Genomic DNA, 26,920 nt, shown 5'->3' on the forward strand with positions numbered 1-26,920 from the left:
TTTTTGTTGTTGTTGTTGCGATTGTTGCTATTGTGAATGGAACCTTTTTTTTTTTTTCATTCAAAAATGAAGCCGTGGAGCGATAAGATCTCTACCACCCGCTTCAGCTGTGAGACTCTATGGTTCCTCGGTTTTATGAGAACAGTCTACTCGCACCTACATTATCCTAACCTGAAGGAAGATGGCAACAGAGAGTTGCCAAGCGAAGGGCCGCTCTATCTCGCCTTTGTTCTCCTCTCGGTGGCTACTGCGCAGGCGTAGTCGCCGCAGGACCGTCCCCGCCTTGCCGGTCGCGGGCCCAGCTCGGGAGCGCCGGCGCACTGGCGCGCTCCGTTTACACGCTCCGGGGCCTGTAGGCGCCGCGAGTTCCGGTTGTCGCCGTCGCCGCCGCAGCTCCTGGAGGTCGGTTGCGACGAGTAACGGCGCCGGGACGAGCCCTGCGCCTTCTTCTCCGCTATGTACCCAAATTGGGGCCGGTATGGCGGGAGCAGCCACTATCCGCCGCCGCCGGTCCCGCCGCCGCCGCCGGTGGCCCTTCCTGAGGCCTCGCCGGGGCCCGGGTACTCGAGCTCGACGACTCCCGCGGCCCCCTCCTCCTCGGGCTTCATGAGCTTCCGCGAGCAGCACCTGGCGCAGCTCCAGCAGCTGCAGCAGATGCACCAGAAGCAGATGCAGTGCGTGCTCCAGCCCCATCACCTTCCTCCGCCCCCCCTGCCGCCCCCGCCGGTGATGCCGGGGGGCGGCTATGGGGACTGGCAGCCACCGCCGCCACCGATGCCCCCGCCACCTGGGCCGGCCCTCAGCTATCAGAAGCAGCAGCAGTACAAACACCAGATGCTCCACCACCAGCGAGACGGGCCTCCTGGTTTGGTTCCCATGGAGCTGGATTCCCCCCCTGAATCGCCACCTGTACCGCCGGGGTCTTATATGCCCCCGTCTCAATCTTACATGCCCCCGCCTCAACCGCCACCTTCGTACTACCCCCCGGCCTCGTCTCAGCCCTACCTGCCTCCTGCTCAGCCGTCCCCTTCTCAGTCCCCACCTTCTCAATCCTACCTGGCGCCCACCCCTTCTTATTCTTCCTCTTCCTCCTCCTCGCAATCCTATTTGAGCCATTCCCAGCCCTACTTGCCGTCTTCTCAGGCATCTCCTTCCCGCCCCTCCCAAGGCCATTCTAAATCCCAGCTACTAGCTCCACCACCATCGTCCATCCCTTCTGGGAATAAGACAACTGTCCAGCAAGAGCCTTTGGAGAGTGGGGCCAAGAACAAGAGTGCTGAACAGCAGCAAGCTGCCCCTGAGCCGGATCCCTCTACGATGACTCCACAGGTAAGAAAGCATCTGCCTGAGCGGCATCTTCACCTAGAGGACCCTAAGTGAGCAGGCCTCAGGGCTCTAACCAGTGCTTAGCCTAATTCCAACACACAATGACTAGCTAATTTACACTCCAAAGGATTCCATAAGATTCAGAGGTCTGACATCCCAACTTTTTAATTAGCTAAAGGTGGATTATTAAAAGAGCAGTGTTTGAAGATGTTTCTGGGCACCACAGAGTTGTGGGGTGGCTCAAGAGTTACTTCTCAGATACATTCTTTGGTTTTCTTGCTGTTGCAAAGGGCTTTGTTTTAAAATTGTATTTAAACTAAAATTTCCATTTGAGAAGCAGCATAAAAAAGAAACTTCTCAAAGGACTGACACTTGAAATGCATATAAACCTTATGACCAGTTAGCTTCTTTAAAAAAATTATTTAAGGGCCGCTGATAGCTGTCAGCTTCCTGAATTAAGAGCTCTCAGCGAATGAAGGATGGAAATCTTGTTCTTATCAGGAGAATCCTAATTATGCTTATAGATACCTATGCAATACATAGAGGAGTGTCTACACATTTGACTCTTTTGGGAGTCTGTTGGTCATTTAATAAGTTGACCCATACATCCTTTTCTCACAGCACTTAAAGGTAGCTTTGAGACATACCCAGTTTGCTGCATTGTATTGTTACCATTCACTCCAGAGTAATAAATAGCCTTGGAATTTGGCCAAAGTAAAAAAAAGTTTGTGATATCTCTTCATTCATGAGAGAGCCATTCCTCTAAACTTCTGTTTGAAGTGATAACTTCCCACAGAACAGTCAAAAGTTGATAGGGTAACAGTAATAAATGAATTTTTCCCTTAAAAAAGAAGATAGAGCTAAAGTGGAATAAATCATTTGTTATAATTTCTTAAAATATACACTTCCAGCAATTACTAGTCTACCTAAGGGTCCATAATGAAAGAAACAATCTTTTCATCTACAAGCTCAGATTTAGATATAAAAGAATTCCGGGGGCTGGACCTGTGGCCGAGTGGTTAAGTTCGCACGCTCCACTGCAGGCGGCCCAGTGTTTCATTGGTTCGAATCCTGGGCGCGGACATGGCACTGCTCATCAAACCACGCTGAGGCAGCGTCCCACATGCCACAACTAGAAGGACCCACAATGAGGAATAAACAACTATGTACCGGGGGGGGGGCTTTGAGGAGAAAAAGGAAAAAATAAAATCTTTAAAAAAAAAAAAAAAAGAATTCCGAAAGAAAGGGATGCAGTATTCTCATTTTGCCGTGGTTTGGCGTTAGAAATTAAGAACAGGAGAAAACACTTGAGATGCTGGGGTAAAACAGTAGAATAAGTGATTCTTTTGGCTTACACCAGACCACCACCTTACCAGGTTATTTCCCCCAGATTCCTTTGTTATGGAGACAGAATTTCTGTTCCTCTTCCCACCCTACCCTGAAATTTCCAGTGCTTTTGTTGTCAAACACTGTCAGAGTTGGTCCAAGCCAAAATATGACATTTATGTCCTCATCTCCACTAGATTGTTTTTCTGGCGTTTTAGACAAGGGAGTTGTTTTTTGGCGGGGAGAGGGAATCAGACCAGTCCTTAACAGAAATACAAAGAACACTGCTTTTGCTTTTCTGCCTTTGTACCCTTGTCTATAGTGAACTTATTTTAGTGCTTTGAATATTCAGTGCTTCCAGTTCTTTCATGAGAGCCAGAAAGAAAGTGGTGGAAGATGAGGCTTAGGAGGTGTGAACCGGCCTGATCAGGAAGGGCCTTGTAAGCCTGTTTAGGCTTCCTTACTTCTGTCTAGAATTCATCCCAACTTCTTCAGCACTCTCTCTCCTCTTAATGTTGTATTGCTTTCAAGGCACATCTCATATGTCAGGGTCTCCATGAAGCTGTGCCTGAACTCACCTATTTGGTTTGGTTCTGTTCAGGTTGTAAGTCCTTTGCAGACCGGGACTAACTCACTCATCTTTTTATCTCCTGTAGCACCTAGGACAGTGCCTTGCAAATTATAGGCTCTCCACAAAGATTTGTTGAATAAGATAGAAGAGTTGTCAGACTTAGGATAGTTAGTTGACTGGATGATAAACATTTTCTTCATGCCAGTGCCAATCTCTGACAACCTTTTTGCATATTCATTATTCTTTGATTCATATTTAATTTGGAGGTCTGTCATTAAAAATTTTTATGGTGAAAGATTTTAAACACACAAAAATAGAGATAATGGTATGATTCCTCCGACATACTCATCATTCAGATTCAACAACTATCAAGGGCCGGCCCCATAGTAGTGGTTAAATCGGGTGTGCTCCCCTTCAGCATCCTGGCTTCACAGGTGAGGATCCCAGGCATGGACCTATGCCACTCATCAGCAATGCTGAGGCGGCGACCCACATATAAAGTGGAGGAAGGCTGGCACGGATGTTAGCTCAGGGCTAATGTTCCTCGGCAAAAAACCCCAAAAAGCAGCTATCAAGATTTTGTCGTATTTTCTTCACCTAGGCCTTTTTTGTTGTTCTCAGGAAATATTTTAAAGTGAATCTTAGATCTCATGTCATATCATTCCTACATTCTTAATTAGACATCTTTAAAAAAAAAAGAATCTTTTCTTAGGTAAATACATTATAACACCTAACAAAATTAACAGCAGTTTCTTTGTATCATCTAATACCCAGTCTGTTCAGATTTCCCCTGCTGTCTCATCATACTGATGGAACTAAAAATAATTCCTTGCTATCTTCCGTGTTAAAATTTCCCCGTGGAGTCAATGATGTTTTGTTGGTTCAAATCGGAATCCAGTATAGACATTTTTGGGCAGAATAATTCTTTGTTGGGGGGGCTGTCTTGTGCATTATAGGATGTTTAGTAGCAACTCTGGCCTCTACCTACTAGATGCCAGTGGTACTCCCACTGGTGACAACCAAAACTGTTTCCAGACACTGCCAAATATCCCCCAGAGGTAAAAATCATCCTCAGTTGAGAACTCCTGATTTAGATCACTCTCTCCTATTCTCTTTTTCTACCCCATGCCATTGAACTTGATGAAAAATCTGTGTCATTTGTCCTGTAGAATGTCCCGCATTCTGGATTTGTCTGCTGTCTCATGGTGTCATTTGACTTGTTCCTCTCTCTTCCGTGTTTTTCGTAAACTAGAAGTTAACTCTGACAGCTTCTTAGATTTAAGTTCGCCTTTTTTTGGCAAGTATACTTCATAACCGAGGTAGTGCTGTGTTCTTCATTTGCAGCCCATGAGGAGGCGCGCAATGCCTGGTTGTCCCACTGTTTGTGAGTGGTGCTGAGATTGATCAGGAGGTGACAGTCTGGTCCCTCCACTGTAAAGCTGCTCATTAATCTTGCATCTGATGTTTGAGCTAGTGGTTCATCCATCGATGATCTTTGCCAGAGTCAATTATTTCTTCTTTAAGTGGTTGCACTATGGTGATTTTTTTCTGCCATTTCTTCTACATTTACTATATGGAATTCTGTACAGAGAAACTTTCATTCATGAACCAGGGCTATTTGATTGGCCATACAGTTAGTATAGGAAAAACAGGATAAATACTTGATATTCTTCCATTTAATTTCTATTTGTAGAGTAAAGCATTGTTGATTTAACGGAATATGTCTTTTTTGAAGAATTAACTTTTCTGTGTGTTTAAAGGACTAGGTAAAGTGCATAGTAGTCTTTTTTCATGAATTGTGATTTTATTTATCCTTTTATTCTCAAAACTTAATAAGGTAAAGCTGTTGACTTTGATTAGAGTTTTTAGTCATTTAATGTTCATGTATTTATTGCATCACAGCCATGTGCCAAGTACTGTGCTTAGTACTGGAGTTGCAATGATGGACAAGATAGATATGGTACGTCCCTCATTGACTTGTTCCAATGGGGGGGAAAAAGACAATAAGTAATTAAGAGAAGCACAGGATGCTGTGGGATTATAAAATATAAAATATCACTAGTTTGTTCCACAAGGAAACAAGGAAAAGCTTTTTTTAGCTCACTGTTGTATTCACAGTGCCTTGTTCAGGGTCTAGCACCTATTAGGTGAAGAACAAATACTTTTTTAAATGATTGAATATAGCTGGGAGCTCTAACCTAATTGAAGAGGCCTCCCAAGTGAAACCTGAAGAATGGGTAGGAATTAACCAGATAGACTTGAAAGAATTAAGTTCAGTAAAACTTAAAGCTCAGGGTGAGAATGATAGGCACAAACCAGATCAGGGAGGGTCTATGAGGACTTTATCCTAAGGGCAGTGGGAAGCCATTGAAGGATTTTACACAGGCAGTGTGACAGATTGACCTTTCTGAAGCTCAGTCTGCATGCACTGGGGAGCGTGGAATCGAAAGGAGCAAGAGTGATTTAGAGAGAAGGGTTAATAGAATGATCCAGGCAAGAGAGAACAGTGGCTTGGACTTGGATGGTGATAGTGGAGATAGAATTGGAAAGACTGGAGAAATATTTAGGCGCTAGAATCCAATTAGAGATTGAGTAGTAGTGGAGAGGGAGGCGTCAAGGATGATTCTGGGTTTCTGGGATAAGCCACTGGGTGGATTGTGATCCCATTTACTAATAAAATAGGAAAACCTAGAGGAGGAGGAAGAACAGGTCTGAGAATGAAGGGAAAATGATGAGTTAAATTTTAGACATATGTACTGAATTTGAGGTCCTTGAGATATTAGATTCCAAATGGAGATGTACAATTGGAAGTTAGATACAAGTCGAGTCTAGAAGCGAGATCTGGGAGACATGATAGACTTGTGAGTCATCAGCATAAAAATGGTATTTGAAGGCACAGAAATAGATGAAGTCTCCTGAGGAGTGTGTGTAGAGTAAGAATAGAGGTTAAAGGACATTGAGCCTTGCCCCATAGAATCACAATATCTAAGGGAACCAACGGAAGAAAGGCCAAACAGATGAAAAATCAGGACAGTGCAGTGCCACAGAAGTGAAGAGAAGATTGTTTCTAGAAGGATGGAGCGGTCAGCTGTGTCATGTACTGCTGAGAGGTCAAGCAAGATAAAGACTGTGAGTTCTCTTTTGCATTTACTGACATGTAGATTATTGTTGACCTTGGCAGGAGCGGTTTCATAGTGATTGAAGCCATATTGCATTGATTTGAGGAGTGATGGAAGGTGAGGAGATGGGGATGGTGAGTATAGACAACTCTTTCAAGAAGTTTGACTGAAGGAGAGAGAAAGAGAATGAGGGCAGGAGCTGGAGGAAGAGGTGAAGTAAAGGAGTTTTATTTTTTAAGATGGGACTAAGATTGTCTGGTGACCTTAATTTCTGGAGTAGGATGTGAACCTCAAGCCTGGTGACATAGTGATGGTTAAGTTTGTGCGATCTGCTCCGGCGGCCCAGGGTTTACGAGCCCAGATCCTGGGTGTGGACCTACACACCGTTCGTCAAACTGTGCTATGGCAGCATACCATGTACAAAATAGAGGAGGACTGGCACAGACGTTAGCTCAGCGACAATCTTCCTTATGCAAAGAGAGGAAGATTGGCAACAGATGTTAGCTCAGGGCCAATCTTCCTCACCAAAAAGAAAGAAAGTAAATATATTTTAAATAAATTTTTAAAATGAAAATCCAATTCATTATTTTACCAGGTTCCCCCTCTCCCTCACTTTTAGGATATATGACATGGAACATTTAGTGTTACAGGCATTTGCAATAATCAACCTGGATGGGAAAGGCAACCTTCAAAATTAGTCTTTAAAATATCCCACACGTTCACTTGTCACACACACACCCTCTCTCTCCCCTACCCTCCTCCTTTATATTTTCCTACTTGGAAAATCAATTAGTACCTAGTTTATCGCTGTACCTATGGCAAGTGGTCAGTAAGTTCTTACTAAATAAATTAGCACCTTTTTTCGTAATGATATTTGTGAAAAATAGTTCTTATATCCTTTTTACTCCCTTCATTCAGTCTCTTTTTGAATGTCACATGCTATGTCTTTCCTTGACCTGTGAACTAACTATATGAAGTTCACCTTCATTAGCAAGTCCAGGCAGGTTTAATTCCTTTCTAAAATAGAGATAAATCACCCTTCTTGGGGTCACTGAGGACATTTCTGAATGATGTCATCGTTATTCATTTTTAGAGCTTTAAAAATGTGCTGAAGCCTAGTCCTAGGATTGAATTAGATCTGGTTTCTGCTATTGGGTTCATAGTAAATAGAAAACGACCTACGGTGCATATTGCAAGTATCACAACAAGTACTTGAGCTCCTACCAAGATTCTTCACCCTAGACTAAGTCTAAGACAAAGATGGGAAGTATGAGAATAAAGTGGGTGCAAATCGATAAAGAATCTGGACGTGTGCGGTCTTCCTGTCTGTAGCCATTGGCTTCTAGTTTGTGATAGACAGTTTGCATGTTTGTATCTTTTAGTGATGCTTTCAAAGCAATTTAAAAAAAGAAACTTTTAACTTTTACTTGAAAGAGACTGAGTTTATTAATTTTTTTAAGCTGAAAGATAAACTTGTTGCTATTTTCAGTACTTTCATAAAATAATGGAAGAAAATTGAAAATGTTTTAATACTACATCATTGACTGTTATGGTCAGTGTGCTGTTTTTTTATGTTGAACAGTAAAAGTAACTCTATGATTACTGATGATTAGCCAAAGATCATATGTATGATAAACAAAAAAGAACCAGTCATGACCCAAACTTCAAGATGGAGTTAGTTAGATGGCATTTTTTTTTCTCAGTGAATTGGAGCAAGTTTCAAGTCATAGAAATGAGTGTCCTAGAAGGGAAGTCCTCAGTTGATCAACAACCGTTTATTGACATCCTACTGTGTGTTCCAACACTATGCTTAAGCACCAGATAGGGTATAAGAAAAGCATAAGATCTCTCTCCCAAGAAGGTTACATTCTATGCATGGGAAAAAAAGATAACAAAAAGTATATTTCGTGAGACAAGAGTATGATGTATATTTTATGCATCTGTTTGCATGTGGAAAATTGGAGAGGATATACAGTAAAATATTAACAGTATAGGAAATCCTGCTTATCCAAAGATAATGAATCCCAGTGAACAAAAGTAAAATGAATCCATTTAATGTAGGGACCAAAAGTTTATTGTGAAAAATAAGAAATTTTGATTTAGGACAAAATCTCGAAAAAAGCTCAAAATCATAAAGAACAGCTGAGTCTTAGAATGAACAAAGAATAAATAAAGTATAGATTGGATTTCTTTACTATAATTTTTATGACAAAACTATATGGCAACATTATGTATCATCTTTTATTTTGTTTTTGGATATATTGAAAAAACATTTTAGGGATTTATCAGTTTTCCTGGGGACTAGTTTTCAACCTTAAATATTCATATTATTCTCTTTTGCAGTTTCTATCATAAAAATTCTTTTTGGTTATTAACTGGGAGGACTTCTGCTAGATCCTCAGCTATCAGTAGTGAGTTCCAGAGTTCTCCAACATCACTTTCATAAAATCCTGCGTCCTTATAATTGTAGTAGAAATATGTGCTGTTGTTAACTATAGAAGTCTATAGGGTAGTTCATTAGTGAATATTTTAGTGTTATGACAACTATTTTTTCCTTATACAACCTTGTAACCATGGGGATTACATAATGAATACTGGGATAATGAAGATCCTATAGTTATTTCTGAGTGGTAAGACTTGTTTATTGATTTTAATTAGTTATTGCTTATTTGTACAGTTGATTCTCTTTATTTGAGGTATTTATGTTCTATAAAGTCACCAGGAGTATGAATTAGTGACTACTGAACCACTGCTCCTAGGGGAAATACAGGGTCAGGTTCCTGTGAGCCTCTGGTCACATTTTCAGCAACAAATCAATATGTAACCGTGTTTTATGCATGTTTCTGTTTAAAGGCAGCTTATTTAATATATATTGTTGACTTGTTAACATTGAACTCTTGGCCAGCAGCACTGTAATACATGCCTGAAGGAAGCTTATCTAACACATATTTCTCAGTAAAGCACATCACAGCCTTCTTGCACTTAGGAAAACTACGTAGCACTTGAGCGCTATGCTTGGGGCCATTTTAAACGTTAAAATCACCAATGAAAAAACATAGAAATGTGGAAAATGTGGTCCTAAGTAGACCATGAAAAGGACACTTACAGTATGACAGCTACATAAAAAGGCAGGGCATGGCCCTGTTCTCCCTCAGCTGGGGACATGCAGGTCAGGCAACTCCAATTTTTCACTGCTGTATGCATGTCTAGAAATGACTGCCAAAGCGCCCTGAGTATTGATTGGAGTCGGAAATATATGTTGGCAAGTAGGGATATCTACAACTACAGAATCCCATAAATAAGGAGGATCAGCTATATTTTCTTTCTTTCTTTCTTTTTGGTGAGGATTCATCCTGAGCTAATCTATTGCCAATCTTCCTCTTTCTTTTCGCTTGAGGAAGATTAGCCCTGCCTAACATCTGTGCCAGTCTTCCCCTACTTTGTATGTGGAATGCCTCCACAGCGTGGCTGATGAGTGGAGTAGATCTGTGCCCGGGATCTGAACCTGGAGAACCTGGGCTGCTGAAGTGGAGCATGCATAACTTTAGCCACTAAGCCACATGGCTGGCCCTTGGCTGTATTTTCTAATTTTGTTCCATGTTAAACTTATGATTTTTAAAAGTGGAAGCACAATACAAGGTTCCAGAAAATTAAATTACAGTATAATTTGGAAGGCAAAGTGAGACTTTTAAAATAAATAGAAAGCATTTTAAAACGGTATATTCTCTTTTATGCATATATACTTGGGTATGGCTAGACTAGTGATACAACAGGTATTTAAAAGAGGGAAGAGTGCTGGCAGAGAGAGAAGAGGTAGGACTGTTGGGTTATGTTCATTAATTATAAGACCTCCATGGATAAATCCGAAGCAACTGAAGACAGGTTAAAAACAGGTAGCTGTGAATACTGAAAGGATTTACTGTGATCTTTTATCAGAAAGACTGCTATCACCTCCAAAAGCATGTGTTTTAAGAGAGTAGAGAAATATGTTGAATTAACATGTATGGTTTAACTTAAATGTATAAATTTAGGGGAGGAATTGAAAGATCTTGTTTGCTTATTTGCCTTTCTCAACCCAGCTTTGGCTTTTCTTACTTATACACACGTGAACACAGACACAAATGTAGCTCCAAGTTGTAGATATACAGGATTTTCAAGTAAAATTCTCAAAAATGCTTTCTGTTGTAGGAACAGCAGCAGTATTGGTATCGACAACACCTGCTTAGTTTGCAGCAGAGGACAAAAGTGCATTTGCCGGGGCACAAAAAGGGTCCTGTTGTAGCAAAGGATGCACCCGAGCCAGTAAAAGAAGAAGTTACGGTACCTGCCACCAGTCAAGTACCAGAACCCCCTCCGTCTGAGGAGCCCCCGTTACCACCTCCTAATGAGGAGGTAGCACCTCCTCTCCCACCCGAAGAACCCCAGGTAACCATAAAATTAATTGTTGGTGTTTATTAAATTATTCAGCTTTTTTCCTGATTCATTTATATACACCTTTGTCATAAATGGATATATTTTTTCATGTTTTAAGAACATGGAAAATTCCGTTTATGGAATAATCAGACGCATGCCTTACCATGTTTAGAAAAGGCATTTTTTCATGGTTTAAGTGAGAGTGAAGAATTAGACACTCCTCTAAATTGAGTATAAGCACTAAAGGGATGCCAGGGTGTTTTCATATTGGCACTTCAAGGCGATAGTTAAGAGCTTCAGTTTGTATTGTCAGACTGCCCAGGCCGTAATCCAGGGACTGCCACTTGTTGGTAGTGACTCTCAGCAGCTTAGTTAATCATTCTGTGCTTCAATTTCCTCATTGCAAATTGGGTATATTCAAATAGCTATCTCATAGAGCTGTTGAAGCATTAAATGTGATAATCCTTGTCGCTTAGTATACTGACTGCACAAGGAAAGTTCTCACATTGGTCCAAAGGTCATTGTTCCCCCAAGAGCCTTATGTGGAAACTATTGAACCATAGTGATTACACTGTAGTCCATTGGTGGAAAGTGAATAAGAAAGAGATTTCTCATAGAGTGAAAAGGATAGTAACTGTAGATTACTTTGTCGGGGAAATAGTGTCCTGTTTAGGAAGAGTGAGATTTGTTAGTCCAGTGAAGACTATGGAATTAACAAACTCCTTTGTATTAGTATCCATGATCAAAGTATAAATAAAGCTAGATATGTTATCTAAATATAGAATACCTTTTCTCAACCAGCCAGAGTTGTAGGAATTCTGGATTTTATAATACAAAACAGTACTTCATATAAAATATTCAGTTTCTTATTAATTTGGTTGCTGTTTTATGACTTGCATAAAAATGTATCTTCTCTTTTATCTTTAGTCTGAGGACCCAGAAGAAGATGCCAGATTAAAGCAGTTGCAGGCTGCAGCAGCACACTGGCAGCAGCACCAGCAACATCGAGTCGGCTTCCAGTATCAGGGAATAATGCAGAAGCACACTCAGTTACAGCAGATCTTGCAGCAGTACCAGCAGATTATACAGCAGCCACCACATATACAGGCGAGTGCTTCTTCAGCTGACTCATGGGAAGTTGCCCCAAGATGTTTAAAGAATTTGTTATTACTGGAAGAGATTTAAGTGAGAAGAGGAAGGATATCAAATGTTGACAATTAAATGTTTTGCAATGTTTCCCACATTACCTGGGGGCTTGGGAAGTGTGGTATTGTGGAAACGCTCTTGGGGAGAGGCAGGTATAGTGGAGTCTTCTGATCATGTCAGCCTAGGCAGATGTTAGATACCGCTGCTAAGGGATTTAAGAACCAGGGATTCTTATGTAGCTTCGAGTTAACCTATGTTTTAACTACAGACCACTACAGTAACAGACAAGGAAAAATCCACTAAAAAGATCAAAGCAACCACCACAAAATACCTAAGCAAATACACCATAAAAGATGAAATGACTTAAATACTTCTTTGTCTTCTATCTTTGAGATATAGACTTGTGTCTATATATCTATAATAATAGATCATTTTTTAAGTTCGTAAAATGATCCATAGTTAAAAGCTTGAAAAATACTTATTGCTGAGATAGGTATTTGCTTTAGTGTTTGGTTGATTTTTTTCAACTCCGTGATAACTTTCATAAATAAGTCAAAGGAAGAAAGAAGAATGATCATTGTTAAAAGGATTTAACAAGCTTATCCTTAGCCTCCCGAATTCTTTAGTGTTTTAGTGTCCCACGACTTCAAATGCCCTTGATTCATTAATATTTTAACTTATGATTCTCTTATATGAATGTCTTGAAATAATTTTTATCCCTTTATTTGTAGACCATGTCTGTAGATGTGCAGCTGCGGCATTATGAGATGCAGCAGCAACAGTTTCAACATCTCTACCAAGAATGGGAGAGAGAGTTTCAGCTGTGGGAGGAACAGCTCCATTCTTATCCTCATAAAGATCAGCTTCAGGAGTATGAGAAACAGTGGAAAACATGGCAGGGACATATGAAAGCCACTCAGAACTATCTCCAGGAGAAAGTCAATTCATTTCAGAACATGAAGAACCAGTATATGGGGAACATGTCTATGCCACCTCCTTTTGTTCCATATTCTCAGATGCCTCCACCTCTACCAACAATGCCCCCTCCGGTATTGCCTCCATCATTGCCACCACCAGTGATGCCCCCTGCCCTACCTGCTTCAGTGCCACCACCTGGCATGCCCCCACCTGTGATGCCACCTTCCCTACCAACCTCTGTGCCCCCACCTGTGATGCCTCCATCTCTCTCTTCAACAGGGCCACCACCAGTTCTTCCCCCACCTTCCCTCTCTTCTGCAGGGCCACCACCAGTTCTTCCCCCACCATCTCTGTCTTCAACGGCACCTCCACCTGTCTTGCCCCTCCCACCATTGTCTTCAGCCACACCTCCTCCAGGAATACCTCCCCCTGGGGTTCCACAGGGGATGCCTCCTCAGTTAACAACAGCCCCAGTTCCACCAGCCTCTGGTTCTCAGAGCTCACAAGTTCCAGAGAAACCTAGACCAGCACTGCTTCCCACTCCTGTGTCTTTTGGTTCAGCCCCACCCTCCACTTACCATCCTCCATTGCAGTCAGCTATTGGCCCATCAGAACAAGTGAATTCTAAAGCTCCTATGAGCAAATCTGCTCTGCCATACGGTTCATTGTCATCTGAGCAAGGACTTGGGGAGTCTTCGGCTGCTCCGTCTCAGCCAATCACTGCAGTCAAGGACATGCCAGTGAGGTCAGGTGGACTGCTTCCAGATCCTCCTAGAAGCAGTTACTTGGAAGGTCCAAGAGGCCCAAGGTAGGTCTGCCTTTTTTTGGTTTGGTTTGGCTTTTTTGTTGATTTAGGCTGAGTAGGCCTTGATGGTATAAAAACCTTCATTTATACAATTTTTATATTCTCTTTATACTTCTAATTTGTGTACATTCCTGGTATACAGTTAATAATGTTAGTGTTGTTCACTTATTAGACATGACGTAATGAAATCTAGAAATGGTAACGTGGCCCATTTCTTTAATGTGACTGCTTTTATGCTCTATGTAGAGATCATAGTCCAGGATAAATGTAGTGTTTTAGAGTAACACTTATCAATTTCTTACTGACTTTTCAGCTTCAAAAGTGATATTTATTAAATTTATTTATCATTTTTTGCTTTTCGTTTATTTGACAAATAACTGAATTGGTAACTTCTCTTTGTTACATAATATACTATCTGTTGGAGATAAAGATGAATAAGCCAACATTCTAATAAAATAAGGCAGTGAAATTTAATGTAAGGGTAAATAGGACTTTTATTTTATCCATTTGTTCAGCAAACATTTATGAAGTTCCCGCTCTGTGCTTACAGCAGTGAATATAATACAAAATCTCTGCCCCCGTGGAGCTTAAATATCCTTTATATTTTCCTCAATTTGGGAGGTGTTTTTCTTTTGTCTGAACCACCTTTTTATTTAGAAAAGCACACAGAAAAATTTACTAGTATTTCTAAAGTTTTTCTCTTTACCTTTTAAAAAGTGTTAAATTCATTTTTCCAAGTTTGTAAAAGTATATTTTTCTTCCCAGGTTGACCTAAATAATAATTTTGCTATAGAAAAACATTTTCAATCAGATTTTTTTCCAATTGAAAACTGTAGTAGAATACTCTATAAAACATTAAGACAGTGCAGAAAACTAGTTGAAAAAAGTAAAAGTCACCTAATTCCACCATCTGGAGATAATTTTTAAAATATATGTCATAAAAATGGGATCATACTGAGTATATTGTCTTACAACTTGCTTTTTCCACTTATCAGTACATTGCTTAGTTTTCCACCTCAGTGTCAATGGATCTACATCATTTTTAATTTAAACTTAATTTCAGCATTTGAAAACAAAATATCTTTTATTTGTTCCTCAAGTTTATAATTCTGAAAACTACATGGCACAAAACTCCATCCACAGTCAAAGCTAATTAATTAGAGGCAATTGACATGAATTCCTCTGGGTACCAGAAGCCTTGCCAGAGGCCTTCCATGCATTATTTCATAAAGTCTTCTCAGCAACCTGTGAACTTGGCAGGTTCACACCCTCCATTTACTCCTTACAAACTGGGACTGAGAGGACTGGGTAACGTTCTCAGGATCATGTAACTGGGGGAGTAGAACCTGAGTTCATTCCCAGTGAGAGCTGAGTCCACAGGGTCCTCAGAGCAAAAGAACTAAGTAAGCACTGTATTTAATGTCATGATTCAATGATATTCAGTTATACTGTCAGTGATTACAAATACATTTGTAGTCTTGATTTATTTGGCATGTGTGTATTTTCTTGATTTGAATTCCTACTTATCTCCTGGATGGAGCATTGCATTTTAGATCTGGTGACTAATTTGCTATCAGAGAAGTACATTCTTAACACTTCATGAAACATAGATTTTCTGCTCCCCTTTTTTCTATCGTGTTAATGTTTTCTCTCTTTTGCCTACCAAATCTTGACTTTGTAAGTTTAGGTCCTATTTACAGTTCTTTCTTGCCTCAACGTACAGTTAATAACTTCAATGTTAGGAGGCTCTTGGCAGCTATCTGGTGCAGTATCCCCACTACAGCAACTCACATTTGTGGTGCATTTTAGTTTGTCATCCTGGGTCTTTCACATACTACCTTATTTGTTCTGCTCAGTGATCTCATGAGGTAAATAGATAAGGGAAGCTGAGATTTGGAGAGGTGATAAATAAATTGCCACGGATGACATAGCTATTAAATGGTTGAGGTAGGATTAGAATCCGAGGCCTTCTAATTCACTTTCAAGTCAGTTGTACTTCTTGTGACAAGCATTTGATGGACTCTGCTTGAACATTGGCACTGTGATAAGGAACGCTGCCGTGTAAGATGTTGACAATTCTCTACCAAAGTTTGTTTCTTACATTGAACCTAAATATGTTGCTGTAACTTCTACCTGTTGATTCTACATCTGCCTCTGTGGTGCAACACATGATGAGTTATCCTATCCTTGTTCTTCAGAGTGTTCCTACAGTTATTTAAAGATCACCCTCTAGTCTCCCTGACCCTGCCTTACCCACTCTGCTCTGCCATCACATAAACTCAGATTCTTTTCTTTTCACACTAACATTGGTGCTAGCCTCTTCTTGCTGTACTTCTTACTGTCCTTTGAAGGGCCTTTGGTTTGTGATTCTCCTTCAGAATGAACACTTACTTCAGATGCAGAGGACCGCAGACCTCTTACCAACTTCGTTATGAGTAACATGTTTATATGGCCGAACAAATTGCTTTTTTCGGGTCAGCACTCTCAGAGTACTGACTGATGTTGAGCTTAAGATCAGTTTGACTTCTCAGGTCTTTTTCACGTTAGCTGTTATTAAGCTAAGTCTCTCTCATCCCGAACTTGTGCAGTTGTGTTTTGTTTTTTTCTTTTTCTAAGACTTTATCTTTACATTTCATCTAATTAGGTTTAGGCCAACATTCTAGTCTGCTGAAATCTTGATGAATGTTGGTTACATTGTTTTAGGTGTGAGATATCCCTCCCTAGCTTTTTCACCTGCAGCTTTGATAAGGGTGGCTTTTTTTGGTCCTGGAATTAGATCCTGCTCACATTCTCTACCTTGTTTTAAAAAAAAAAATCTCACTATGTCATTGCCATTTCTATTACTCTTCTATTTCTTTTGCTCACTTAGTGCATATAAAGTGTAGTGTGTGACTATGCCCAGGCATAGTTCTTTTTTCTCTCTTGTAACTAGGTAAAAAAAATATCAGTGGGAAGCTGGTTAGTAAGTGAAAGAGACTGAGGAAAGAATAATCCACACTGTTAAGGAAGCTTGTGAATTTCTTTTATTAGTTGAATTCAGGTTTTGCTATAAACACATAACTGATATGGTAAGCCACTCTGTTTTTTAAAAAAAGCTGTGTAGAAAAACAAGAATTGAGAACACAGATAACTGATTTACCAGTAGCACACTATTAAAATACTGTAAATTACTTTGAGCTTTTGAAAAATCCAGATTTAGGCTGCTTTCTAAAAGCTGTGAAGGTTTCCAAAAAGTCAAATGACATAACTGCATCACGTGTAAATAGCATACCACATTGTTGAGTGTCTAGGGCAGCTGTTTTAAACTGTGTGTATGTGTATTATTGGATTCCTCAAGTCTTCTAGGAGACTACTGCTGCTCCCATGCACTGTCTTGTCAGTGGATGTTGGTTTCCCAGAAGCTTTTATTTTTCAGTAATAAAACTTACTTATTGAAGGGTAACATACAGAGATGTGCACAATCGGAAGTGTATAGCTTAGTGAATTTTCACAAAGTAGGCACAACCATATTATCACTACTCAGATCAACAAATAGGAATTACTGGTGTCTGAGAAGTCCCCCTCACACTCCTTCCCATTTTCCCTCACCCCGAGGATAACCACTGTACCAACTTTTTACACCACAGATTAGTTTTGCCTATTTTTGAACTTTATTTAAATGGAATCATACTCTATGTACCCTTTTGAGTCGGGCATCTTTCACTTGACATTATATTGTTAGATCCATCCATGTTGTGTAAAGCTGTAGTTTGTTCATTGTCATTCCTGTACAATGTTTCATTGTATGACTATGTCTCAATCTGTTTATCTATTCTACTGTTGATGGTCATTTAAGTTTTTTTGGTTATTATGAAAAACATTGCTATGTGTCTTTTGGTGCTATATATCCCTTTAGATACATGCATTTGTGTGTGTGTGTGTGTGTGTATTTAATTTTGTTTAGATATATACCAAAGATTGGAATTGGGTGATCTTAGGGTATGTATATGTTCTGGTTGATAGATGTTGTAAAACAGTTTTCCAGAGTGGTTGTGTCACTTTACACTCTCACCAGCAGTGTTTCTGTGTTCTTGTTTTTTGTATCCTCACCAACACTTGGTGTTGTTAAATTTTTAAGCTTGAGCAATCTTGGTAGATGTCTAGTGGTATTGTAATATGGCTTTAATTTATACTTCCCTGATGATGAATGAGGTTGTCTTCCTTTCCATTTGATTATTGTTCAGTCGGATTTCATCTTTTATGAGATGCTGATTCAGGTTTTTTCCCTGTTTTTCTATTGGGTTATGTTTTTTTCTTACTGATTTGTAGAGTAGGAGTTCTTTGTATATACACTAGATATATCAATTCTTTGTCCATTACATGTCTAGATTGTCTTGACTGTTTCTCACTCTTCAGTACTTTCTGCTTTCTTATCCCTCAGTATACCAGAAAAGTAGTCTTCACCATTTACCATCCAGGTCCAATGGACCTTTTTTATTTTTTAAATTTTACAATAACTTTACAAATAATTTACAGAAGTAAGAATAAAGGGATAGTGAAAAACAGCTTATGAGATGCTTTAATAAAAATTTTAAAAGAGTAATGCTCTTTGCATCAAGTACATTTTGGCACACAAACATCATAAAAGGTGAAATAAATCTGTCACAAATACTTTTAGCAAAGCAGAATGGTCCAGGTTCTTGCCACAAAATATTATGTGATAAGTCCTTTCTGTTTAATAACTAAGTGGATGGCAATACCACATTTTCTTTCTGTCCATAGAAATATATTGTTCACTCATCGAATCTTGAGTTTAAGAATATTCATCTGGGATGTTATCATCTGAGGACTCATAGTTGGAGATTTCACGTACATAATCAGTTTCACATCTTTATTGGACCTTAGAGTGCTGCTGTCTCTGCATTTATCTTTTGATTCATGTAACAATTTTGACACAACAGCTTTGTCACTTTTCTTTTCTTTGTCATTATAATCAGGAAATGACAATTTCTGAATTCTCAATTGCACCTAGTGAAGCCTGAAAGCAGGCTGCAATATTCTGGGCAATGCAAGGGGAGCGGGGGTGAAGCTGACTTCACCTTTGTTCCATCCTTCTAGGCAGTCATCATTCTTTGGTTCTCTTTGTATTTTAGTCTTCTTTAGCTTATAGTTGGTGATAATTGATAAGTAATGAGTAATAATGAATTCTAGGATAAAGAAATCACAGTGTTTCAAGATATAGAAAAAAAATCACTAAAATCCCATAATGTCTTAGATTTATGAAAGGATCTAATGGACCCATATGGTAATTGCAAGATAATATGTTTTGTTCTGTATTTAAAAAGGTAAATTTTCTCTTTGTTCTTGGGAAGGCCTGTAAAAAAAAGTCATGAACTATCAATCCTTACAAATAGATCTGTTTAAAAAACCAACAACTCCAAAACAGTAATTGGATGCAGTGAACCCAGATAAACCCCAAGGGTTAATGATGTCTTTTGATTAATAGAAATCCTTGATTTTAATTTAGTAGTACAGTTTCTTGATCTTTTCCTTTATGGTTAGTGCTTTTTTGTGTCCTGTTTAAGAAATCTTTGTTTAGTCTAAGGCTGTAAATACATTATCCTATTTTATCTTCTATCTTTTATTATTTTATCTTTTATTTTTAAATCAACAATCCATATAGAAATGAGTGTTTTTGTTAATGTATGGTATGAGGTGGGGGTCAAAGTTCCTTTTCTGTATGGCTATGCACTTGACCCCAGAACAATTTATTGAAAAAACTCATGCTTTCCTTACTAGTTTGCAGGGTCTCCTTTACCATAGGCCAAGTGACTATATGTTTAGATGTTTTACTGGCCTTTATTCCTTTGGTTTGTCTGTTCTTGCATCAGTGTCATACTGTTTTAATTATCGTAGCTTTATGGTAAATCTTGAGATCTCTTAGTGCAAGTCCTCCAGTTCTGTGTTTTTACATCAGAGGTTCGCAAACTTTTTCTGTGAAGGGACAGATGGTAAATATTTCTAGGGTTCGTGGGCCATATTTTGTTGCTGTCAAATATTTTTCTTTCTTTCTTTTCCTTTCCTTTTTTCACCTTTAAAAATGTAAAAAATCAGGGCTGGCCCCGTGGCCAAGTGGTTAACTTTGCACTCTCTGCTTCGGCGGCCCAGGATCTCACTGACTTGGATTCCGGGCGCAGACATGGCACCGCTCATCAGGCCATGCTGAGGCAGTGTCCCACATAGCACAACCAGAGGCACTTGCAACTAGAATATGCAACTATGTACTGGGGGGGCTTTGGGGAGAAGGGGGAAAAAAAAGGAAGATTGGCAACAGATGTTAGCTCAGGTGCCAATCTTTAAAAGAAAGAAAAATGTATTAAAATAATTCTTTAAAAAAAAAAGTAAAAAATCACTCTTAACTGGATTTGGCCTATGGGCCAGTTTGCTGACCCCTGGTCTAGATTGTTTGACTGTTCTTGGTTCTTTCTATTTCCCATGTGATGCTTAGAATCAGCTTACTAGTTTTCAAAAATCTACTCGAATTTTGATGAGCATTACATAGAATCTACTGACCAGTTTGAGGAAGAATTGACATCTTTATAATATCAAGGCTTCTGTCACATCCACTTTTGTGTGTGTGTGTGTGTGGTGAGGAAGATTGGTCCTGAGCTAACATCTGTTGTCAGTCTTCCTGTTTTTCCTTGAGGAAGATTGTCCCTGAGGTAACATCCATGCCAATCTTCCTCTATTTTCTACGTGGGATGCATGACATGATGAGAGGTTTCTAGTTCCACACGTGGGATCTGAACCCATGAACCCCAGACCACTGAGGTGGAGCACGTGAACTTAACCACTATGCTACTGGACCAGCCCCATCACATCCACTTTTTGATTGGTTTTAAGGTTGGAATTGTGGGCGTTTTCTGTTTTGTAGCTGTCTTATTAGGATCAGCAAGGGACTGTGAACACTATGATTTTCTTTCAGCTTCCATTTGTCATGGTTGTTCCTGTTTATAGTGATTACTTCTCTTTGGGGGTTTTGATTTTAGGCTCTTGGTTATACATATTGGAAAACAGGCATTATTTCACATGAAAACTAAAAGGGCAGGAATTTGGTTCCAGAATTTAATGTCTTGTAATTCCCATGATCTGCGGGTTTGAGGATGTTTATGTAAATATTATGATAATCAGACATTACTTTGTTTAAAGGTATTTGTATTTCTGCATATCCTGTAAGTTTTTATACCAAATTTGGAGTATATTTTTTACATCAAATTTGGAAATTTTTATACCTAGGTCTAATGGTTTCATACCTACTTTTAGGGTTTTTATTTTTTAGAGGTTTATGAAATACTTAGCTGTACAAATAAAAATGTTCTGAATATTTAAATAGCAAATACTTGTTTACTTTTCTTTTCATCTAACCAATGTGCAATGCATGTGTTTATATATGATTGTATTTAGTGAATATATACTATGTTTGTACTTATTGCAAATACATGTTTTTATATGTTAAAAAGGTCGTAGTATTTCACTGTATTGATGTAAAGATGGCTTATTTTTGTACATATTTTTAATATGAGTATCTTAATATATTTACTCCAAAGATCTGAAAGCTCTTTACTTTTATAAATCAAAAAGGTTTTGATAGTCTAACATTTTGTAACATTCTTGAACTTTGAAAATTTGAAAGTACAGTATTGATAAATATAAGTGCCATTTATATGTAGTGTTGAAAGTATATTTCAATTCATTTAACATTTTCTGACCCCCACAATAAAAATAAAATGATGACTCTTGGCTGTTGATCAGCAATTTAATCTGAAAGCAAAGCACCCTCCCCTTTCATGATGACTGCATATTACACGTGCAGGCGTGAGGCCTGCAGTAATGTGTTCATTACTTTTTACAACCTTTCCGCCATGTTCTCTTATCCTTACTTATTTGCACACCTTTTAGTATCTCCTGCTTCCTTTATCCTTTCCTCTTGTCTTTACGCATGTGCTTCTCTTTGTCTGGAATCCCTTTCTTGTCATTTTTTGCTTTACTAATTCCTATTTTTCCTGCCCCAGGAGTGGCACTTGAATAATTATATATTGAGATTCTTCAGTGAGTCAAACACGGGATACCTCAGTAAGCAAGAACAGCATGTCCCATATTTATCAAATTCTGTTCTAGTTGTTGATTTACTTGTCTCAGTCTTCCTATGGACTGTGAACTCCTTGAGGCTAGGCATCAGTTTATTTCCAGCACTAATAGTACTTGACAATTAGTAGGTGCTCCGTAAGTGTTGCTTATGCCAGATGTCTCGGTTACAGATAAAATTCTCAAGGCATTCACAATTTAGTTAGGAAGGCAGTGTATTCATATTCACAATTTGATTATAATACCAGATAGCATGACAAGGACTCTTACTGACTCTTGTACATTGTGGGGGATAGTCTTCTCTTGTTATACTTATACGAAGTAGTAATTGCTGAATTGAATACAAAGCAGATGATTTTACACAACTTTAATGATCCCAGGTGTTATTTCAGGCTATTTGGGTTAATAAGTGTAATTCAAGAAAAGGAACCAAACCATCACAAGCCCTGAAACAGCATACTTGTTTTCTCTTTAAATGTGAGGTCTCCATCCTTAGCACTGAGAGGTATCCTTGGACACGTTTCTGGTCAGCTCCTTTTCCTTTTGCCCAACAATAGCTGTGCCAAGCCTTTCCTACTTTGCATAGACCATATTTGCTAGTGCTGCTGTCTCTGTCTCAGCAAACGTTTTTATTTTGCTTCGTATCTTTAATTTAACTTCCTGCATCACAGAAGAAATCCAGGCTTCAGGCCCAGGAAAGCTCACCGCCCGCCCTCACCTTTACTTTACTGTACCATCCTCATCTTCCTTCTTGTAGTCTCACAAGAAGCCATTCTCCTGGTTAGGGCTAGTCCTCTCTTTATGCCCTTTAAAGAAATATGTTTACGTTTTTATCAAAGTGATACATAAACGTAGTTTTGAAAAAATAAAGAAAAATACCACCCACTGCCCCAAGCCACCCTAGATGTGTTTCCTAATGACATCTTCTTTTAATTGTTTAGCTGTTTCTTTTGGTAGTTACCTTCATATCACTAAATAATATGCTGCTGCTTTCTTGTACATTTTAGATATATATTTACTTCCTGTTCTGGTAGATAAAGGTTTAGTTCTTAGACTATTCTTTAACCCCATTGTCCAATATATTTATATCACTACTTTTAGATAAATCAGTAAACATTGTTCTTCATTGTAGAAGTAAGTAGTGTACTATGATTACATTTTCTTTAGTGTAATAACTTTTTTCTAGAATCTCCAGTTGTCCCTCATCTTGCAAAATGTTTAAAATAATCTTCCAACTCCAGTCCCAAAAGCACCATCTTTTTCTCTTGAGGAGATCTCTCTCACAAATTCGTGCATCGTCTTGCTTTTGCCTGGGTTTATTGGCTGGTTGGTTGCTCTCAAGATCTGTCATATGGCTGTTCTCCAGCATTTCCCTTGACTGTCCTCCTAGGTTGGATTCACTATTTATTGGGTCTCATGGCTTCCTATTTGTGGTTTAGTGCCTCCTTTTCCTGGAGTGCATGCTCAAATAACGTACTAAGAAATTGTGGGTTGAAGGTAAATTTTCTTAGTCCTTGACTGTCTGAAATGTTTTTATTCTAACCTCACACTTGATTAATAATTTGGATATAGAATTTGAAGTTGAACTTATTTTTTATTATAATTTAAATTAGAAGCAAAACAAAGCAAAAACAGGTTACCCATTTCTCCCACCCCTTCATCCTCCACCTCTGACAACCACCAATCTGTTCTCTGTATCTATGACCATGTTTTTTATTTATTTGTTTTTAGATTCCACATGTAAGAGAGATCATACTGTATTTGTCTTCGTCTGATTTATTTCACTTAGTATAATGCCCTTGAGGTCCATCCATATTGGCACAAATGGCAAGATTTCATTCTTTTTGTGGCTGAATGATATTCCTCTATGTGTATGCGCGTGCGCGTGTGTGCACATACACACATGTATACCACAGTTTCTTTATTCATCCATTGATGGACACTTAGGTTGTTTCCATGTTATGGCTATTGTAAATAATGCTGCAATGAACATGGAGGTGCATGCATCTTTTTGAGTTAGTGTTTTTGTTTTCTTTGGATTACCACCCAGAAGTGGAATTGCTCGATCATATGATAGTTCTATTTTTAATTTTTTTAGGAACTTCCATATTGTTTTCCATAGTGGCTGTGCAATTTACATTCCCATCAACAGTGCACAAAGATTCCCTTTTCTCCACATCCTCAGCAATACTTGTTATTTGTTGTCTTTTTGATAATAGCCCTTCTAACAGGTATGAGGTAATGCCTCGTTGTGATTTTGATTTGCATTTCCCTGATGATTAGTGCCCAGATGATTAGGTATATCTTTTCATGTACCTACCTAATCAGATCTTCTGCCAATTTGTTAATCGGATTGTTTGTTTTTTGCTATTGAGTTATATGAGTTCTTTATATATTTTGGCTATTAGCCCCTTATCAGGTATATGATTTGCAGATATTTTCTCCCATTTGGTAAGTTGCCTTTTCATTTGATTGGTGGTTTCTTTTGCTTTGCAGAAGCTCTTTGGTTTGATTTGGTCCCACTTGTTTATATTTGCTTTTGTTGCTTTTGCTTTTGGTGTCAGATTAAAAAAATCATCACTAAGACCTATGTCAAGGAGTTTACCGCCTGTGTTTTCTTGTAGGAGTTTTATGGTTTTAGGTCATATATTCAAGTCTTTAATCCATTTTGAGTTAATTTCTGTGTATGGTGTAAGATAGTGGTCCAGTTTCATTCTTTTGCTTGTTGCTGTCCAATTTTCCCAACACCATTTATTGAAGAGATTGTCATTTCCCCATTATATATTCTTGGCTCCCTTGTCATAAATTAATTGACCATCTCTGTGTGTTAATTGACCATCTATGTTTATTTCTGGCCTCTGTATTCTGTTCCATTGATCTATATATCAGTTTTTATGCCAATACCGTACTGTTTAATACCGTTTACTGAAGTTGAACATAATTATTCCTCAAGGTTTTAGGGTCGTTCTATTTTCTTCTGTCACCTAATGTAGCTGTTGTGCTATTCTAATTCTTTTCCTTCTTGGATGACTTCTCCCCACTGCCAGAAACTTTTTTTGTTTCTTGTATTCTAAAATTTCAGAGTGTTTTTTTGTTTTATTTTATTAATTGTACTGGATGCTTAGTGAGCTGGGCCCTTTCCATCTGGAGATTAGAGTCACTCAACTCTGGAAAGTTGTGCTATTCTTCATTAATTTTTTCTCTTGTTTTCTGTTGTTCTCTTTCTGAAACTTGTCATTAGTAGGATTTTGGACCTGCTGGGTTGATTATATTTGTCTCTGTTCTTTCTCATTTTGTTGTACTTGCTGAGATACTTCTAATCCTTTTTTGCATTTTTTATTTTGAGAATTTAAAAAGAATTTCTACAGTTCTTCTGGTTCTGATCATTTTTTATATATAGCAAATTGTTCTTGATTTACGGGTACTGTATCTTTAAGAATTTCTCTGAGGACACTAATTTGAGGGTTTTTTTTTAAGTTCTCTTCTGTTTTTTTTTTGCAGTACCTCTGTTTTCTCCAGATTCATATCCTTTGGTCCTTTATCTTTGGTCTCTCTTTCATTTTGGAGACATTCCTCAAATGTGATCCTTGGTTGTCCATTTATATTTAAGAGTGGGAGACACTCACAAGCTGATTGGGAGCTCTGTGCATGGAGGTGAGGGCTTATCAACTTTGCTTTAGGTGGTAGGGCAAAGAATTGTCTGCTAATGCTAGGGGACCCTCAAGTTCAAGAGTTTAGAGACATTCAGTCTACGGAAAGGCTGGTTGATGGTTCTGAATATAGACTTCAATTTACACATTTTTACCCCCAATCTTACTGCAGTCCTTCTCCAGCACCCCTGGGATCTGAAAATCCTGACCCTCTCTGGGTTCCTGTCCTGTGGACAAGCCAGCCCCATTTTAGTTGTATCTCTTTCTGCTCCATAACTCGAAACTGCAGCTTCTTCCTGGTCCGTATTGTTACCACTCATGTTTGTTTTTTGTCTTCCAGAATTTAAAAACAAAATTCTCATCTGCTGGTGGCCTCCTCTCTCTCTTTATAGTGGGTTTATGTATTTTTAAATTCTTTGTGATGACTCTGCAAAGTGTCAACTTTGCTAGGCTGAAGTTACATTTCTTAGAGTTCCCTTTCTTGCATGTTTCTGATTAGGGTGGGTCACAGGGATATTTTTGCATCTAGCATGAAACATTTATCCCCGAACAACCAAAACATTCTAACCCTTTCCCCGGAAAAGGATAAAAAGTCCCTTTTTTGTCTTTGGGGAAATCTTCATTCTTCCTCTATCTGGTTCACACTCCCTTTTTGATATTCTGTAACTTAAATTCTGAGATATAAAGTTAACTATTATTAATACATTCTTATGTTAGATGATAAGGAAGAAAAATCAATCAAAAATACTTGACTAATACATATGTTGTATATAATTAAACATATAACATCAAATTAAGGAAAAAATACTCGTAACTATCACAGTCCTTATTTTTGCAATTGATCATCTAATCATAGTTGGTGTTTATAACTACCTTCTTCCACTACCCATTCCATATTCCCTTTGCTGTCAGCAAGCACCTCAGCTGGTCCTGGTTCCTTGCCTGGTGAGTTGACCCAAACTTCCATTCTTGAGAAGTCTGGGCTATTCACAGTCCTGCCTGAATTAAGTCATTGTAGTTTTCCATTGACTTTGATCACAGGATGGGGAAGTACTAAGAGATATCCTAGAGGTTTTCCTGCATTCCAGGCATATTCCTCCTTATCCTCATTATGGAGTAGTAACCCAGTTTCCCCTTGAAACTCAGGCTCAATCACCCCCAGCCAGTACAGGAACTCCCTTCTTTGCCTGTTGATTCAGAACCCAAAATGGTCAGGTAGCAGTCTCACCTTAAGTTTGGTGGAGTTGTTGTTGTGTCCCCTGATAGAACCATTTCTCCCTTTGAAACTAAAGACTTCTAGGGGTTGGCCCAGTGGTGTAGTGGTTAAATTCGGGTGCTCCACTTCGGTGGTCCTGGGTTCACCTGTTTGGATCCTGGTTATGAACCTACACACGGCTCATCAAGCCATGCTGTGGTGGCATCCCACATAGAAGAACTAGAAAGACGTACAACTAGGATATACAACTATGTACTGGGGCTTGAAAAAAAGACTTCTAGACCAGCAAAGTCTAACATCACAGGG

General features: G+C 38.9%; 1 protein-coding gene across 2 annotated transcripts in view; it reads left to right on the forward strand.

Annotated features, from left to right (window-relative positions):
• The first annotated feature begins 239 nt into the window (after window positions 1-239).
• YLPM1 (YLP motif containing 1) overlaps window positions 240-26,920 on the forward strand; it is a 61,573-nt gene continuing 34,892 nt past the window's right edge. For both annotated transcript variants that reach the window (XR_544305.2, XM_008516441.2), the window contains exons 1-4: window positions 240-1,329; window positions 10,531-10,767; window positions 11,683-11,862; window positions 12,633-13,627. Coding sequence is in view for 1 of the 2 variants with exons in the window: in XM_008516441.2 (XP_008514663.2) it covers window positions 457-1,329; window positions 10,531-10,767; window positions 11,683-11,862; window positions 12,633-13,627 (2,285 nt within the window). In the remaining variant the exon portion in view is untranslated. The remainder of the gene's footprint in view (window positions 1,330-10,530; window positions 10,768-11,682; window positions 11,863-12,632; window positions 13,628-26,920) is intronic.

This window comes from Equus przewalskii, chromosome 25 (genome assembly GCF_037783145.1).
Source record: "Equus przewalskii isolate Varuska chromosome 25, EquPr2, whole genome shotgun sequence".
Classification (NCBI taxonomy): Eukaryota; Metazoa; Chordata; class Mammalia; order Perissodactyla; family Equidae; genus Equus; species Equus przewalskii.